The 16,359-nt window shown below is 40.8% G+C and overlaps 1 protein-coding gene and 1 long non-coding RNA gene across 2 annotated transcripts in view; one reads left to right on the top strand and one right to left on the bottom strand.

The window, feature by feature from the left end:
* Positions 1 to 5,201: 5,201 nt before the first annotated feature.
* On the bottom strand, positions 5,202 to 7,471 carry LOC114234576 (uncharacterized). The gene is made up of 3 exons (XR_008557968.1): positions 7,306 to 7,471; positions 7,069 to 7,229; positions 5,202 to 5,610 (listed from the first exon to the last, which is right to left on the bottom strand). It is a non-coding gene; the product is annotated as an uncharacterized LOC114234576 (long non-coding RNA).
* Positions 7,472 to 7,526: 55 nt separating this feature from the next.
* Positions 7,527 to 16,359, top strand: part of ANKRD42 (ankyrin repeat domain 42) — a 75,218-nt gene continuing 66,385 nt past the window's right edge. Inside the window, exons 1-2 of the mRNA XM_054725137.1 lie at positions 7,527 to 8,550; positions 11,333 to 11,499. Of these exons, the coding sequence (XP_054581112.1) occupies positions 7,527 to 8,550; positions 11,333 to 11,499 (1,191 nt within the window). The remainder of the gene's footprint in view (positions 8,551 to 11,332; positions 11,500 to 16,359) is intronic.

Below are 16,359 nucleotides of genomic sequence, written 5' to 3'. Positions count from 1 at the left end.
GGGTATCTCTGGAGAATGAACAGCAAATGTAAACACTTAATGTGTGTTCAAAAATTAAATTTTACATGGTTAAAACCCAGTAACTTGGAATAGATTATGTAGTCTTGGTCGTGCTAAGGAGTTTGTATTAAACTGACAATGGGAGCCACTAGAAATTTTAAACAAGTATATCCTAATCTGCATCTAAGGTTGACTCTTCTTTTTTGATAGAGATTTTCAAATATAGAGAGATCCAGTAAGAAAACATCAAATATGTACTAGACTTGAGATAGCTGAACTTTTGAATATACAAGCATGGAAGAAATGCTGGGGTCTGAATTGAAAAATGTAGGAAAAGTTTCCTGTTGTGCTGCTTTTTGGGAAAACCATCATAGTTTTTATCAAATGCTTAAAAGTATATGATTTATCGCCCTGGCTGGTATAGCTCAACTGGTTGGAGCATTGTCCCAAATCCTGAAAGGTGGTGGGTTTGATTCCCAGTCAGGGTACATACCCAGATAGTGGATTTGAGGTGACAGATGGATGTTTCTCCCTCTCTCCAAAATCAACAAAAACATACAAAATTAAAACAAAATACACTTCAATTTTAAGAAAATGTGAAGTCAAACGGAAGGTGGCATTCAAACCTAGTATCTGTATAGAGATCCTTGGGGAACATTTAGCTTTGCAGCTAGGAAGGTGAAAGCACAATTAAAATAGGAAAACCAGTAATGAGGAAAACATTTCAAAGACTGGGTAGTCAGAAAAATACGGGAAGATTGAGAAATATCCCCTAATTATTAAGTGCCAGTGCCAGTTGTGATGGATTGTGTGGATAGGGGACAAAATAAGAGCTACTCCTAAGAAATTTAATGGGAGAAACTGAATTGTGGTTAGAATGAGAGATGTTAGCATCCTGAAAACACATTGGAAAGGTTGAAGAGAGGACCAATTGTAGCTGGAAAGACTATTCAGAGCACAAGAGAAATTAGCTTTAGAATGAAGGGACCACCTGGCTGGCATGGTTCAGTGGTTGAGCACTGATCTGTGAACCAAGTCATGGGTTCAATTCCTGTTCAGGGCACATTCCTGGGTTGCAGGCTCGATCCCCACTGTGGGGCATGCAGGAGGCAGCTGATCAATGATTATCATTGGTTTCTATCTTTCCCTCTTTCTCTGAAATCTAAAAATACGTATTTTTTTTTTTTAAAGAATGGACAGTACCAAGATGGTCACAGGTTTTGGGCCTTGAATTGAGAATTCAATTCCTAGTTTTTCTTTGAAGTAGGCGGCTAGATTTAGGGTAGTGATTTAGATGCTTCCCCCTCCAATTAGAGCTGTGCACTAGAATGACATTGAATGTTAAGAATAGATTCCTTATCTCTGGAGAGTCATACTTAATGGATTCTCATTCAGAAACACCTTAGTATTTCAGATGCTCCATACTTATACTCAAAACTAATGTCAATTATATCAATAAAAAAGTTCTCAGTGATTGAGGACCTATGAACCAGATCAGTTTGATTCCATCAGGGTACATGCAGGGGTTTCAGGCTCAATCCCCATTAGTGGGGGAGCAGGAGGCAGCCAAACAATGATTCTCATCATTTGTTCCTCTCTCTCTCCCTCTCTGAAATCAATACAAATATACTTTTTTAAAAGTTCTATGCCCTAGCCGGTTTGGCTCAGTGGATAGTGTCGGCCTGCAAACTGAAAGGTCCCGGGTTAGATTCCGATCAAGGGCACATGCCTGGGTTGCAGGCCTGATCCCCAGCGGGGAGCAAGCAAAAGGCAGCAATCAATGATTCTCATCATTTATGTTTCTATCTCTCCCTCTCCCTTCCTCGATAAAAAATAATATATTTTTTAAAAGTTCTAAACTTGATTCTAACAAACAGGCAAATCTCCTGATGTAGAAATCAGAACATTGAATTTTAGCCCCAAAAGATGGAAAAACAAGTCACCACATAGCACTGGGAACTAGAAATAACTTATACTGAAAAGTGTAGCAAAGCTGGAAAACTTAAAGATAGAACATTCTCATTTGAAATGAGTTTGAGAGAAAAGGAAGTCTTTTTCTTGAAAACTACCAATTTCATTGTTTATACCCTGTACAACATCAATATAATTTACCTACTTAAAACTTTCATGTTCTGGAAAATACTACACAGTGACCTGTTACTCAGCTAAAAACAAGCTTTTAGGGATAGTAAAAATAGGACCTAATTACCTATTAAAAGGTTCTCTATAACAGCTTAACAAATAGAGAATTCTATTTTCCTGGCTGGCTTTCTTTACAGCCTATTTTAATGTCTAATATATGCTCTGAAAGGTTTATACAAAATATTCAGTAAAGTATGAGGCATCTAAGATGTCTCCAAGTGAAAAGATTTAGCGGACTAAAAAGGTAATCTGGAGGTAGAAATGGAAAGTCAGGCTATTGTCAAGGCCTGAACTTCTGCAGGAGTAGCTTTTTCCTAATTTTATATGGGGTCAGCTCCCTGAAATAATGGATACTTTGTTGGACAGGTGAGGAAGATCAAGTTAAAGAAAAAGCCAAAAAACACCATTGGGATGCCCTGAGGGAGAGTAAGAATGCCTGGAAAGCATGCGGGAACAAAGCAAGTAGGGATGGTTACCAAAATCCTTAGGTCAATTTTTGGTCTGGGGTTGGTCCTACTTCCTTCTCTGGAAGTAGATGCAGACCTGATTAATTACCCAACTTTGGAAATCCTAAGGTAGACAGGTGGAGGACTATCCATTTTTACTGGTTGAAATAATAATCTTCCTACTTACAAAGATTATGATTTCAACCAGTAAAAATGGATAGTTCCAATTATCTGGAATGCTGATGCCCACTTCAGTGTGTTCTGAACCTTCTCACCTGAGAAACTTCCTTAATGCTAGTCCCTTACTTACCTTGAAATCCTATGCAATCTGGCTTTTACATCTTGGCGGCTTCATTAAAATTGCTCTCGAGTATTATGACTCCTTGCCAAAACGAATGTGCTTTTATTAGCCTCTTAATCTCTCCTGGCCCATGTACTCCTTAAAGTATCTTTTGTTTTATGTGACAATACATGTCTTCCTGGGCTTTGCTATTTTTACTTAGGAAAAAATTAAATTTTAAAAATAATATAGAAGTACAGAAAATAGTCCTTTCACATCCTCTTTCTTGTTACATAAAGTAACCACTAAGTTAACAATTTGGTAGAGATTCTTTTTTCATTTACCATTTCTTACAACCCTCTCCATGTTGCTAAATGCATGTAGATGTGTAATTTAGCCATTCTTTCACCGATGGATATTCAAATTTCTAACTTACAATTAAAAAGTGTTGCAACGACTATCCTAGTACATACAAGTTATTTTGAAGATTTTAAAATCTCGATAGTTGCTGGCTCAAGCATAACGTACATTTGGAGTTTTGACATGGTGTGAAATTGTCCTTCATGCATCCCACCACTTTAGTCGTTCACTAGTAGTCTTCAGAGTACTTGTTTAGACCACCTCTAAACATTCATTATCCATAATCTTTTAGTTTTTATCATTGTGATGTCTCAACAGTCTGAGTTTGAGTATCCTCTTGTTAATTTGCTCTTGGTATTTTTATCATGTTTTTTGCTAATTCTGTTGAGTTATTCTTTCTCACTGAAACAAATTTTCTGTATTGTCTCAATACTTTATAATTGTTAGCAACTTTAATTCTTCTGAAATTTGTTTATGAAAATATCGAAGAGCCTATTTTTCTCCATTTGAAAAACTCTGCCTCTATAATGGGGTTATTTCTAGATTCTAGTTTGTTCCACTAATCTTTGTCTAGTCCTGTTCCAATACCACCCTGTTCTAAGTGTTCTAGTTTTATAATTCTAATGTTTTTGGGTTGTCATTAATTGATCTTTTCCAAACATGTTTTGGTTAACCTTGCACAGATAAACTTTCAAATCAACTTCCACTAAAAAATTAGATTTTTACTTCAAATGCAACAAATTTACTTTCAGGAGAATCCTATCTTTGCAGTACTGAACCTCCTCACACAGGAACATAGCAACTTTCCCTTTAGTCCAGTGGTCGGCAAACCGCAGCTCAGGAGCCACATGTGGCTCTTTGGCCCCTTGAGTTTTTAGCAAAGGCCAGCTTAGAGTACCCTAATTAAGTTAATAACCATGTATCTACCTATATAGTTTAAGTTTAAAAAATTTGGCTCTCAAAAGAAATTTCAATCGTCGTACTGTTGATATTTGGCTCTGTTGACTAATGAGTTTGCCGACCACTGCGTTAGTCGAATCTTCGGTAACATCCATAAAAGAAATTTCTTATTTTTTCCATGTAGATTTTGCTTACTTCTTACTAGGTTTATTCTCAGAATATTTCCCTCTGTTGCTGCTAATATGAATGAGATCTTTCTTTACATTTACACATTGATTTTAGTTTATAGGGAATCTTACTTGTTGCCCTGCTAGCTCTCAATCTTACTGAACTCTCTTTTCTAGTATTTAATATTTTAGTTGTCTTATATTTTCCAGGTAAACAATGACATCACTCGTCTTAATTTCTTCTTTTCTAATTTCATACCTTATCTTGCTTATTATTACACTGGGTCCAAAATTCTCAGAACAATGCTGACCTGCAGGACTGACAGTAGATAACCTGGACTGTTAACATTAACTGCGCTGTTTATTTGTTCCTTCAGTAAAGTAAGCTTCCTTTTATTACTTAATATGAATTTTTTCTTCTTTTTGAATAAGTAATAGATGCCAACTTTTCAAGTGATTTTTCAGTATCAATTAAGATAATATAGTTTATCTCCTTTATTAGGAAATTTTCATTGCTATATTATCTAATGTTAACCCATCCTTGTGCTGGTAGGATAAACCCAACTTGGTTATGACATTGTTCTCTAAATGCACTGCTGGCTTCATTGTTCCTAGAATAGCTGCATGTACATTGATAAGTGAGACTGAGATGCAAGTTTTTTCTCCTCCCTCTCCTTATTTATGATATTCATAGTGGGGAAGTATTCCATTCTTCTCTATGCTTTTTCTTGGTAACTTTTGTCAGAGCTACATAGGTCATTCTTTTATGATTATCAGCTTACTAAGGTTTTTTAACTTGAACCAATTTTTTTGAAATTTACATTTTCCTAGAAAATTACACATCATTTTTCAGGACTATTAGTGTAATTTTACACTAAATTATTTCTGATTTTCAAAAACCCTCATGTCAGTAATATGTTGCCTTTGTTTCCAATATCGTTTTCTCTCCTTCCTCAGATTTGCTAAGTGTCTATTGTTTGTTTTCAAATACCAGCTATTATTGGGATCCATTTATTTCCTAGTCCATTTATTTCTGCTTTTATTTTTAAATCCTTTAAGATTAATTTGAGGGCATTTTACTTTTTCTGCTTTTCTTCTGTTTCTTTTTCTAATCCTTCCTGTCATGTGTGTATCTAAGGATGTGCTGCCTCCTTCCCTCAGTGAGTTTACCCATACAACAAAGCAAAAAATGAAGCCTTTACCATTATTATGTAAGTGGCTACAACCACTATATTAATTTGGAGCAGTCATAGTGGGCTCCAATTCTCCACCTTCTAGTTATGTGATCTTGGCCAAATCTGAGCGGTTTCTTCATCTGTAAAAATAGGAACAATACAGATTAAGTTTGAAACTATTTGCAAGTCACTTAGTATAGAAACTGTCCCATATTAATAATTCAACAGATGTCTGATAAAAGGCCTCAGTTGCCCCATTTTAAAAATTACTAATCCCCAAATCCCTTCTAACTGTAAAAAACTTTACTTTCAGTCTATCACTTCATCCACCAGAAAATCAACTCATCAATCCACCCACTCACCCACACAACAGTTAGTAAGCCCTTCCCCCCTTGAGCCAAATATTCTAGATGTTAGGAACTCCAAGATGAATAATGAAACAACAGTCTCTAGCTGCCAGAAGCTCAGAGTCCTTGAGGGGTAGGGGTAGGGATTAACTGTTAAACAGGTAACTATAATACAATTGATAATAGCTTGATATAAAGATTGTGGGAATTCAGAGACTTTGAGGAGTATGTGCAACAAAATCAAAGATCTAGGTAGAAACCCCAATTCAGGTACTTATTACTTACTAGCTGTGTAACCTCAGGCAATTAACTTTGCACTTTATTTGTAAAAAGCAACAGCAGTATTATGCTGGTAGGTTATATTAAGAATTAAATAACAAATATGAAGCACTTAGTACAGTGCCATACTCATATGAACTCAACAAATGGCAGTTATTAATATTACAAGAGGCTATGAAACTTAAAAAAAGGCAATTTACTGTATTTCAAGATGGTAAAAATGGGGTCTGGGGAATTTCCCAAATGTGTTCACAGCACAAAACCTGTGGGGAGGCACAGGTCAGGGGGTAGAGAGACTGAGTGAAAAAGGTGAAGGATTTAGTACAGATTGGTAGTCACAAAACAGTTACAGGGATGTTAAATACAACATAAGGAATATAGTCAATAATACTGTAATAACTATGTATGGTGTCAGGTGGACACTTGAAATATCAGGGGGATTACTTTGTAAAATATATGATTGTCTACCACCATGCTGTACACGTGAAAGTAATACAAAATAATGAATATAATTGAAAAATAAAATTTAAAAAGTTTTGTAGCTAAACAAAACAAAACAAGGTAACAATAACAACAACAAACCCTGTGGCAACGCAATTACGATGGGAAAGAAAAAAACACAGGGTGAGGGGAATCAGGCTGGGTGATGCCCTTGGAGAGCAGATAATTTTAATTTCTGTACTCTCAGGGGCTAGTACATTGTCATACATTTGAGCCATACTTTTACAATAAATAGTGACTGGAAGAATGCACGTTAAGCAATAGGAGTGGAGAAAAAGATCAGGGCTAAACTGTTGAAAGTAAATATTTTACAGGGAAAGGAATCTTGGATTTGAAGTCAGAAAACCGGAAGCAATTTTTTGACTAATGACCTGTATTTTTACACTGGCTCTACAACTTACCTGCTGTTTGGCCTTAGCAAAATACTGACACCTTCAATCTCCTCACCTGTAAAATAGGTATACCACCTACCTTACCAAATTATTGTGAGAATTAAGTACCAAGCGAGCGATTATCAAAGGGCCGGGCACTAGTAAGCACTCAATAATGATACCGGCTGCAGCTGTTAACTTCTCCGTTAGGTCTTTTTCCATATTTGTGGGTCAAGAAGAGCTTTTCTTCAACATTCCAACCTGCACTGAAAAAAATTATACTTGGTTTGCCAAGGACGAAAGGCCCCGCCCGGCACGAGCCATACGGGTCACCTACGCAGACGGCAGTCCCGGGGCCTCCAACTGAGCGCGGGACCGTGGAGGCCGCGAACCACGCCAGCCGTGACAGAGACGGGGCCAGATAAGGTTGGGTGTGGGGCCGAGCGGAACTTCACCGAAAACCGATCTCTACCACCATCCGATTCGTCTGCAGGCCAAGCCCTGCAAAGGGTGAAGGGGGGAAAGCCGGAAGTGACGCAAAGCCGCAAGGAACAGGAAATGACCCTAGCATGCCGGAAGCCGGAAGTTTATTCGTTTCCAAGGCGACGTCTCCTCCACCGCTCCGACCCGGCGGCCGGAGTCGGGACGCTGGAAAGCTCCTTCGAGGAGAGGGTCCCCATCGACGGCGGCCGCCGCCTCAGCGACTCGCGGGGAGACACAGCCGAAGACGGCGGCCGCCGCGCCGGCCCTCTCGTGTGGAGGACAGACGGCCGACCCAGTCACCGCGGCGGCCAGTTTGAGGAAAGAAGGAGCGAAGACCAGGAGTTTGGTCTCAGCGAAGACACGGAAACAATCCGCGAAGAGGACGACCGCCACTGCAGCGTCTCTGCGGGAAGAGTGAGAGAGGACGGGGGCCTCTCCAGCAGGGACCCGAGAAGGGTCCGTGAAGACCTGGGCCGCCGCCGCGGTGGTTCTCAGGAGACAGTTAGGGGAGACGGTGGCCACGGTCACAGCAGCTCTTGGGAGAGTGTGAGGGGAGAGCGCGGCTTTCCCGGCACCGACGCCAGTCTCTGTCAGGTCGGCGGCGCCCAGTGCAGTGACTCCGGGGGAGCCGTCGGCGAAGACCGCAGCCTCCGCCTCGGTGGGACTTGGGCGGGAGTCGGAGAAGCCCGCGGCGCCGGCACCAGCGACTCCGGGGAGAGGGGCAGCGACGAGCTGCGCCGCCGCCTCAGTGGCTCTTGGGAAGGAGGGAGTGCGGATGACGGCACCAGCTTCAGTAGCTCCTGGGAAGGAGTGAGTGAAGACCGCGGCTACGCGGCCAGCGACTCCTCCGGGGTGAGCGGCGGCCAAGACTACAGCCACCGCCTCAGGGGCTCCTGGGAGAGAACCGGGGCGGACCGCGGCCCCGGTCCCAGCGAGGACGAAGACGGCCGCTGCAGGGGCTCATGGGGGATAGCGAGTGAAGACCGCCGCAGCAGCCGGGGCCAGGATTCGTCTCCTCCTCGGGGTCCGTGGGATCGCACCATGCCCGGGGTGCCCCTTTCAGGCCCCTCCGCTTCCTTCACGGAGTCTGCAACCCCGTGTGAGTCAGGTTCATGACTTCGATGACCCTCATCTCTGCCACGCTCCCTCTCTCACTTCTGCCCACATCAGCCTTATCTTTTCTGGCCGTTCCCTTTCTCAGCTCTCACGCCTCTCTCCACCTAAGTGACCTATTTTCAGTAGGTTCCAAAGCTGTTCTCCTTTTCCCCAACCTTCCTCATTTTAGGTCTACTCCCTTTCTTTCCATCTGCACATTCCCGAAACTTCTCGCCCAATGATGACCACGCTTGTTAAATCTTATGAACCTTTTTAAGTTCTTACTTGACTTCTCTGAAGCATTTGACCCCTGTGGAGATGACATTAGACTTATCTGGTTTTCTTCTTCCCACTCTGTTGACTCTCCCTTTTCTTGGCTGACTTTTCTTCCATCCTCTCCATACATAAATGGTGTTTCTCTCCCTCCCCACCCCCCACCTCCCACCCCAGTGCCATCGCTATGACTTCAGCCCTACTGAGGACTTCCAAATCTATGTTATTCATTCAACCATCCAATAAATATTTACTGAGTGCCTAATATGTGTTCTGACTTAAGGATACTAAGAAGACAGGCATATTCCTTACCTTCTACTGGGGAAGATAAATTTTGAGCTAATAATGACTAGTGTGATGAATATTATAAAGAGGAGTAGAGTGCCATTGGTTCCAGTTTACGGGTATCAGAAAATCCTACCTAATGCTGGACACATCTACTGAGATCTGAACTCCAGATCGCTCCTCTGAGCTGCAGACTCATGTTGAAGTCCCTTCTGGAACTCTTCCTGGGGAACCTTAAAATCAACATGTCTACAGTGTAATTTTGGCCCTGGCTCGGTGGTTCAGTTAGTTCCAGCATCATCCTCTATACCAAGCATGTCAAACTCAACAACTAACAAGGTTTAAGTTTATGTGGGCCACAAAAAAACAAAAGCTTCAATTTTCATAGAAACGTATGTTTATTTTGATGCTGAATACAAAGGGCTGAAATAAATGAGTAATGGTTAACATAAAGTAATAGAACATTTTAATAAAAATATTTTTTCTTGAACATTAACTTACCAGATACTGAATAACTGCACAGATTAATAAGCATAATGTAAATAAACCTATTTTTCTTGTTCTCCGAAAGTGAAATATTTCCTGTTGTGCACACCAAGTTTGACATGCTTGCTCTACACCAAACAAGTCAGTACAAGACTAATAATGTGGCATTTGGCTGCTAAAAATATTCGCTGCTAGTATTAGTGGCGAGAAATGGTGTGCCTGTGCGTAAGGCACGTAAGGGAAATGAATGCAACGATTATAGTAATCAGTCATTAGTTCTTTATTAATAATCTATGTGTATAAAAGGATAATATGCAAAGTGTCCCCGCAGGAGTTCCACCAGGAGCCTGGGAGTTGTATCACTCGCTATGACATGCGCTGACCACCAGGAGGCGGTGCAGAGCAAAAGAAGGTCCCTGATTGCGGCTGTCTAGGGACCCTACCCGTGCACGAATTTTGTGCACCGGGCCTCTAGTTATGTGTAACAGGATATTGTAAAAATTAAGTTACAAAATTTTTATTAAAACGTTTCTTACATACTGATAAATTGGCTGGGCCAAAAAATATTCGTTATGGGCCGCGAGTTTGACATGCTTGCTCTACACCAAAAGGTTGCTGGTTTGATTCCCTATCAGGACACAGCTAGGTTTTGGTTTTAATCCCTGGTCTGGGTGTATATAGGAGGCAACTGATTGATGTTTCTTTCTCTCACCGATACTCTCTTTTTAAAATCAATAAAAACATATCCTTGGGTGAAGATTTAAAAAAAAAAAATAGCCCTAGCCTGTTTGGCTCAGTGGATTGAGTGTCAGCCTGCATACTAAAGGGTTCCTGGTTTGATTTTGGTCAAGGGCACATGCCTAGGTTGCGGGCTCGATCCCCAGTAGGGGGCATGCAGGAGGCAGCTGATCAATAATTCTCATCATTGATGTTTCTCTCTCTCCCCTCTCTCTTCCTCTCTGAAAGCAATAAAAATATATTTTAAAAATTCAAAAATAAAATAATTTTGTATCCACATGTTGTCTCTGTCCTCCAGTGTTCACTTTTTCAATTGTGCCACACCACTCAGAGAACTAAGCCAGATTCCTTGAAGTTATCCCAATACTCTTTCCTTATTTTGCCCACTATTACCTGTTTTTATAATATTTGTTGAATATCCTGTTTCCAAAGCCATTCTCTGGGTTGAGGATCTCAACCTTTCTGCTGTAGACTACATAGCTATTTTCTTACATAGCCTCCCTGAATCTCTAGTGTTGCATTTTTGCTCCCCAATGAATTTCCCTCACCTGCAGCCAGTCCCATAAATCCACCATTTCAAATCTGATCATTATTAGTCTTCTGTTTAAAATCCCTCAATAATTCCCCATTTAAGTGCTTCTAGTTCTTTGTGGCTCCCGTAGCGGCTTCTCTAGGTGAACTGGGCTTAACTGTGTTTCTCTGTATTTGCCTATATTTCCAGATTCAGGGTGGTAGTTTGCCGAGACCTCAGTTCTCTGATCAGTCTAAGAAAAGTTAATTGGTTTTCAGTTTGTTTTCTCCTGTGTATAAGGGAATGATACTTACATGCTTTTTAGACATTAGAACTAAAATGGAAGTCTGATTAAGAAGATGTTAATCATAAACATCTTTGTATTAAATTATTTGGAAAGTCAAAGTGATTTTGTGCTTTCTCTTGTCTTATTGCTTTAGTCTTTTTCTATTTTTTGGCATTTTAATATATTTTAAGCAATTTGATTTTTCAGTAGGTGCCAGGAAGAAGGTGCATTTTAGTAGCATACATGATGCAGTACGCGCTGGAGATGTAAAGCAGCTTTCAGAAATGGTAGAACGTGGAGTCAGCATTAATGAAGTTGACGTTCTCCATAAATTTACCCCTTTACATTGGGCAGCACATTCGGGAAGTTTGGAGGTAAGCTAAATAAAACTGGGATAAATTTACAACTGTTCGCAGTTTTATAAATTTAGCAAACAGGACTGAGGCATTGCAAATAATTTCTTTTTAAATTCAGTCTATTATTAGGTGTTTTGTTTACTTACAATGGCTTTGTAACAAATTACCCCAAAACTTGGTGGCATAATATAACCATTTATTTATGCTCAGGACTGAACAAGGAGTTTGGATCTCAGACACAGCTTGTCTCTGCTCCATGATGTCTGGGGCTTCAGCTACCGATTGAAAAGCTGGGGTTGGATCCTTCTGAAGGCTTGTTCACATAGCTGTCTGGTATATGCTGGCTCTGGGCCCCTTAGTTTTTCTTTGTGGGCCTATTTATGAAGATTCTCCACCTTGCTAGTATGTACTTCCTCACAGTGTGGTAGCTGGATTCCAAAGGAAAGCGTAAAGGGTAACTTAAAGAGAATAACAGAATGAATACCTAGTTCTCTTAAATCCTAATGTTTTTTTGCTATAGTTGCTTCAGATTTTAGAAAACAAATGGAATATTATAGATACATTTGAAATCCCTGAGCACCCTCCAGGCACCATTTCTCTCCTTCCAAATCCAGAGACAACTATTACCCTGAATTTGGTGTTTATTATTCCTATCTATATTTTATGCTGTTATTGCATATGATTATATCATTGCTCTAAATGACATATTTTATATAAATGATACTAGGGGCATGGTGCATGAAATTCGTGCACTGGGGAGGGGTCCCTCAGCCCAGCCTGCTCCCTCTCACATACTGGGAGCCCTCAGGCCTAAGCCATAGTCTGGCCTCCCTTTGTGGGAGGCGACCGGGCTGATCAGGGGAAGGCGCCAGCCCCATCACCCCGCTGCTGCAGCCACTGCCAGTCGCCACAGCCGCCAAGGTATTTTCATCAACATGGACTCCAGTCCCTTCACCATGAAAAAATGACAACTTTCTTTAAGCATTTTCAAGATGTGTCTTTCATAGGATATGACATTTCTTTCTTTATTTTTCTTTTTATCCTCACCTGTGGATATGTTTCCATTGATTTTTTCCCCTTCCCTCTGATCGCAGGCTTGGCCCCTGCCCAAGCCTAAAGCCTCCGCCCCAGACTTTAGGCTTGGGAAGGGGTTCCCCCACCCGCACCTCCAATCGCAGGCTCGGCCCCTTCCCAAGCCTAAAGCCTCTGCCCGATGGCTGGCTAGGAGTGACCTGGGTGCCGACCTGGGTGCCGAGGAGGTTCCCGGGACCCAGGTATATATGCAAATTAACCGCCATCTTTGTTGGGTTAATTTGCATACTCATTCTGATTGGCTGTGGGTGTAGCGGAGGTACGGTCAATTTACATGTTCTCTATTATTAGGTAAGATATGTATCATTCTGCAGCTTGATACATGTGATTAAATATATGTACGCTAGTTTATTTCTTTCAGCCATATTGTAATAGTCTATTCTTACACTAATATCAGAATTTATTCATTTTTCAACTGATGAATATTTAGTTGGTTTCAATTTTTAGCTAGTACAAGCATTCTTAATGAATTTTTTAATGCAAAACTTCTTATTCTTGGACTGGATACAAAGCCAACTAAAATTTTTCTCATGATTCAAGGTTGTGTGTGGAGAGCTTATTTTAGCTACTACATTTCCCCAGCCTGTGGGCTGCAGTGGGTCTATTCACTATGCAGTCTTTTTTCCCATGCTACACAAGCAGAGACTGCTTTCTATGAATATGGCTTCTCTGTGTGAATTCTTGTTTGTCTGGGCTTCTCTGCTTCTTGGAACCAAATCTTGTTTGGAAAATCTCTCTCCACCAGTTTGTGTGCCCCACTTGAACTGTTGTAAACAAGGATTTCCCTTTGGCCTTTTAGTGACTTCCTCTCAGCTGGGAGAAATGTGCCTTGATGGATCTTTCTGCACATACATCCCTGGGTGTGGATTTTCTCTGCTGTTTCCTCCCATATCCCTCTTTGATCTATAATTTGGCAGCTTTCCCATCTGTTTTTGTGGTTTGAGTTTCAGATGTCTTCTACTTTCATCAAGGATGGGGTTTTCTCTCTGTTTTTCTTCATTTCTTTTTTTGGATGATTTTGAAGAGATGAAATACTGATTTTACTCTGCCATATTCCAATAGAATAGGACTTTTTGATACACCATTTATTTAATCTATTTCCTGGTATCCTTTCAGCTTCTCTGATTACTCTCACTTAGGCTTCTTTGGTTATCCTACCCTGCCTATTCTATAAAGATAGGTATTTCTATGATTCTGCCTTCTCTCTCCAGGCAGTTTTTTAGACTTCATGGGCTTTATCATCTATATACATAAAAGCCTAAGCGACTGAACGACCCATTGACTGGCCACTCTGATGTGCACTGACCACCAGAGAGCAGACGCTCAACGCAGGAGCTGACCCCTGGTGGTCAGTGCACTCCCACAGTGGGAGTGCAGCTCAGCTGACGAACAGGTGCCAGACACCGGGCTCACGGCTGGCAAGCATGGCTGCAGTGGCATGAGCCTCTCCTGCTTTTGTGGTAGCACTACGAAGTGGCGGCAGGGGCAGGCACAGTGGGGTCGGGATGAGTGGGAGCAGCGCAGCACCCAGCCCAGGATCAGGCTCCTCTCTGGCACCTGCTGCTTAGTGCACTACTACATCCCTGAGGAATCCCAGATTGCGAGAGGGTGCAAGCCAGACTGAGGAACCCCACTGGTGTACGAATCCGTGCACTGGGCCTCCAGTGTCTACATAAAATGCATGGTTTTGCTTCCTCTCCTTAATTCTGGCTTATATATCGTGCTTGATCAACAGCTCATGCATATCTGACTAGCATTTCAAATTCAATTGCTATAAAATTAAGCTATTATTCTTTTCTATCCCTTTCTTAGTTTTTTATCAATTTCTTTTTCACCACCTAAAGTATTTGTTTAATAACAACCTCAGGACAAAACCCCCACAGAACTATTATAAAACAATATTGTCAGTTGGTGATCATTGAAATATACAATACAAAGCAATTAATTTTTTCAGAAATCTGAGAAGCACCAAATGTGACCTATTTTGAAATTTCTGCTTGAGTTGTCTCACTTTTTTACAGAAGCAGTACACATCCTCGACATTTGTCTAGTTGAAGGTGCCCTACATGGTGCACATTGATACAGTAGGAACTGATCACTAGGTCCTTTGATTCACTTCCATCTTTGTCTTACGAATTTGTACTCTTCATCCACATAGCCACTGCCTTAGATCTAAATAGATTTTCTTGATTTTTGTCTTGTCTATCCTAGTTCATATTCTGTATACAAAGTTACAACTCTAAAACTAAAATCTGATATTACTTAACTCCTAGCCTCTATAGGATAAAGTTCAAGCTATTTAATACAGTAGACATATCTCCAATCTCATCTCCCAACATATTTGGACATTTTGAAAACTAGACATTTTAGGTGATATATTATGGCAACTCTGGAGTCTGATCCTACTCCTTCACCCCTACCCAGACATGGTTGTTCCTGTGTGTTTATTTACTTGCCTAGACTAATTACGTGGAGTCTGTTTTCCTAACAGTGTGTGACCACTGCTCAGTTGTTCCCTCTTTTAATTCTTGTTTTTATTTTTAAGCCTGGATCCCTAGGGTTCACCGCTGGGCCTGCATAGTTTAGTGGTCAGCCAGTGACTTATGAGAGCATGTGCTTAAATACCGTAAGGATTTAATCTTTTACTGATGGGTCTATGTGGAGAAATTCAAGCAGCTTACAAGCCAGCCTAACATCTTTTTTAAAAAATACGTTTGCAAGGCCTCATGTTTAGCCAGGGATACCTTACCAACTTAGTCCCTCTTCAGTCTTTTCTGGGTCTGAGCAGCCTTGTACATGCGCATAGCCTTTTAGATCACAAGGGATAAATGGAATCTTAGTAAGGACCACTTTGGCCATCTCATTTTTTGGAATTTCCTATTAATTTTCTGGGTAGTCTTTAGTTTTGTGCATGCTCCAACCAGTATCATGACTTTAGGCTAGCTCTGATGTTGGCTTTCTTGGATTGTTCTGAGGAGCAGAATTGTTTTTTTTTTTGTTGGTTTTTTTTCAGAATTGTTTTTGACAGTGTGTCTGGGCATGGAGTTTTATGTGTTCAGCTCCTAATAAAGTCAATCCCTCCAGCATAGCAGTGGAGCTGTCCACCTAGTAGATCTCTGCACCATGCAGCGGGGTAGGAGAAGCTATAGTCTCAGTCTCCTGTACTTACTGAGATTCAGTAGATTTTTCTCATATATATGCTTCTCATTTTATTATATGCCTTTGGTCAATTTCTAGTCTTTAAATTGTTGTTTTTGACAACATTGTCTAGTTTTATCATTGTTTCTCAGGGAGGATTTGCCAAGCTCCTTATTTATCCATTTCTGAATTCCTGCTTATTTGTGCATTGCTTTTTGATAAGGGTGAACATGTAATCTAATGGAGAGCAGATATTAATTTCATTAAATGGTGCTGGCATAATTGAACATTATTATGTAAAAAGAACAAACCTTGACTCATACCTGGCACCATATAGAAAAATGTACTCAAAACAGATTATAGGCAAATTTGAAACTTAACCTTATAAAACTTCTAGAAGAAAGCATAGGGAAAAAATCTCTGCAAATCAAGTATCTGAATTTGTAACCAGAATAAGAGACTCACAACTCAGTAGAGAGAAAAGAAAAAAAAACCAAACAATAAAAAAAACGGCAGCCGAAACCGGTTTGGCTCAGTGGATAGAGTGTTGGCCTATGGACTGACGGGTCCCAGGTTCGATTCCAGTCAAGGGCATGTACCTTGGTTGCAGGCACATCCCCAGTAGGAGGTGTGCAGGAGGCAGCTGAT

The sequence above is a fragment of the Eptesicus fuscus genome, chromosome 13 (assembly GCF_027574615.1).
Source record: "Eptesicus fuscus isolate TK198812 chromosome 13, DD_ASM_mEF_20220401, whole genome shotgun sequence".
Classification (NCBI taxonomy): Eukaryota; Metazoa; Chordata; class Mammalia; order Chiroptera; family Vespertilionidae; genus Eptesicus; species Eptesicus fuscus.
Note: the sequence above shows the minus strand (reverse complement) of the source record. Positions and strands in the feature narration are given on the sequence as shown.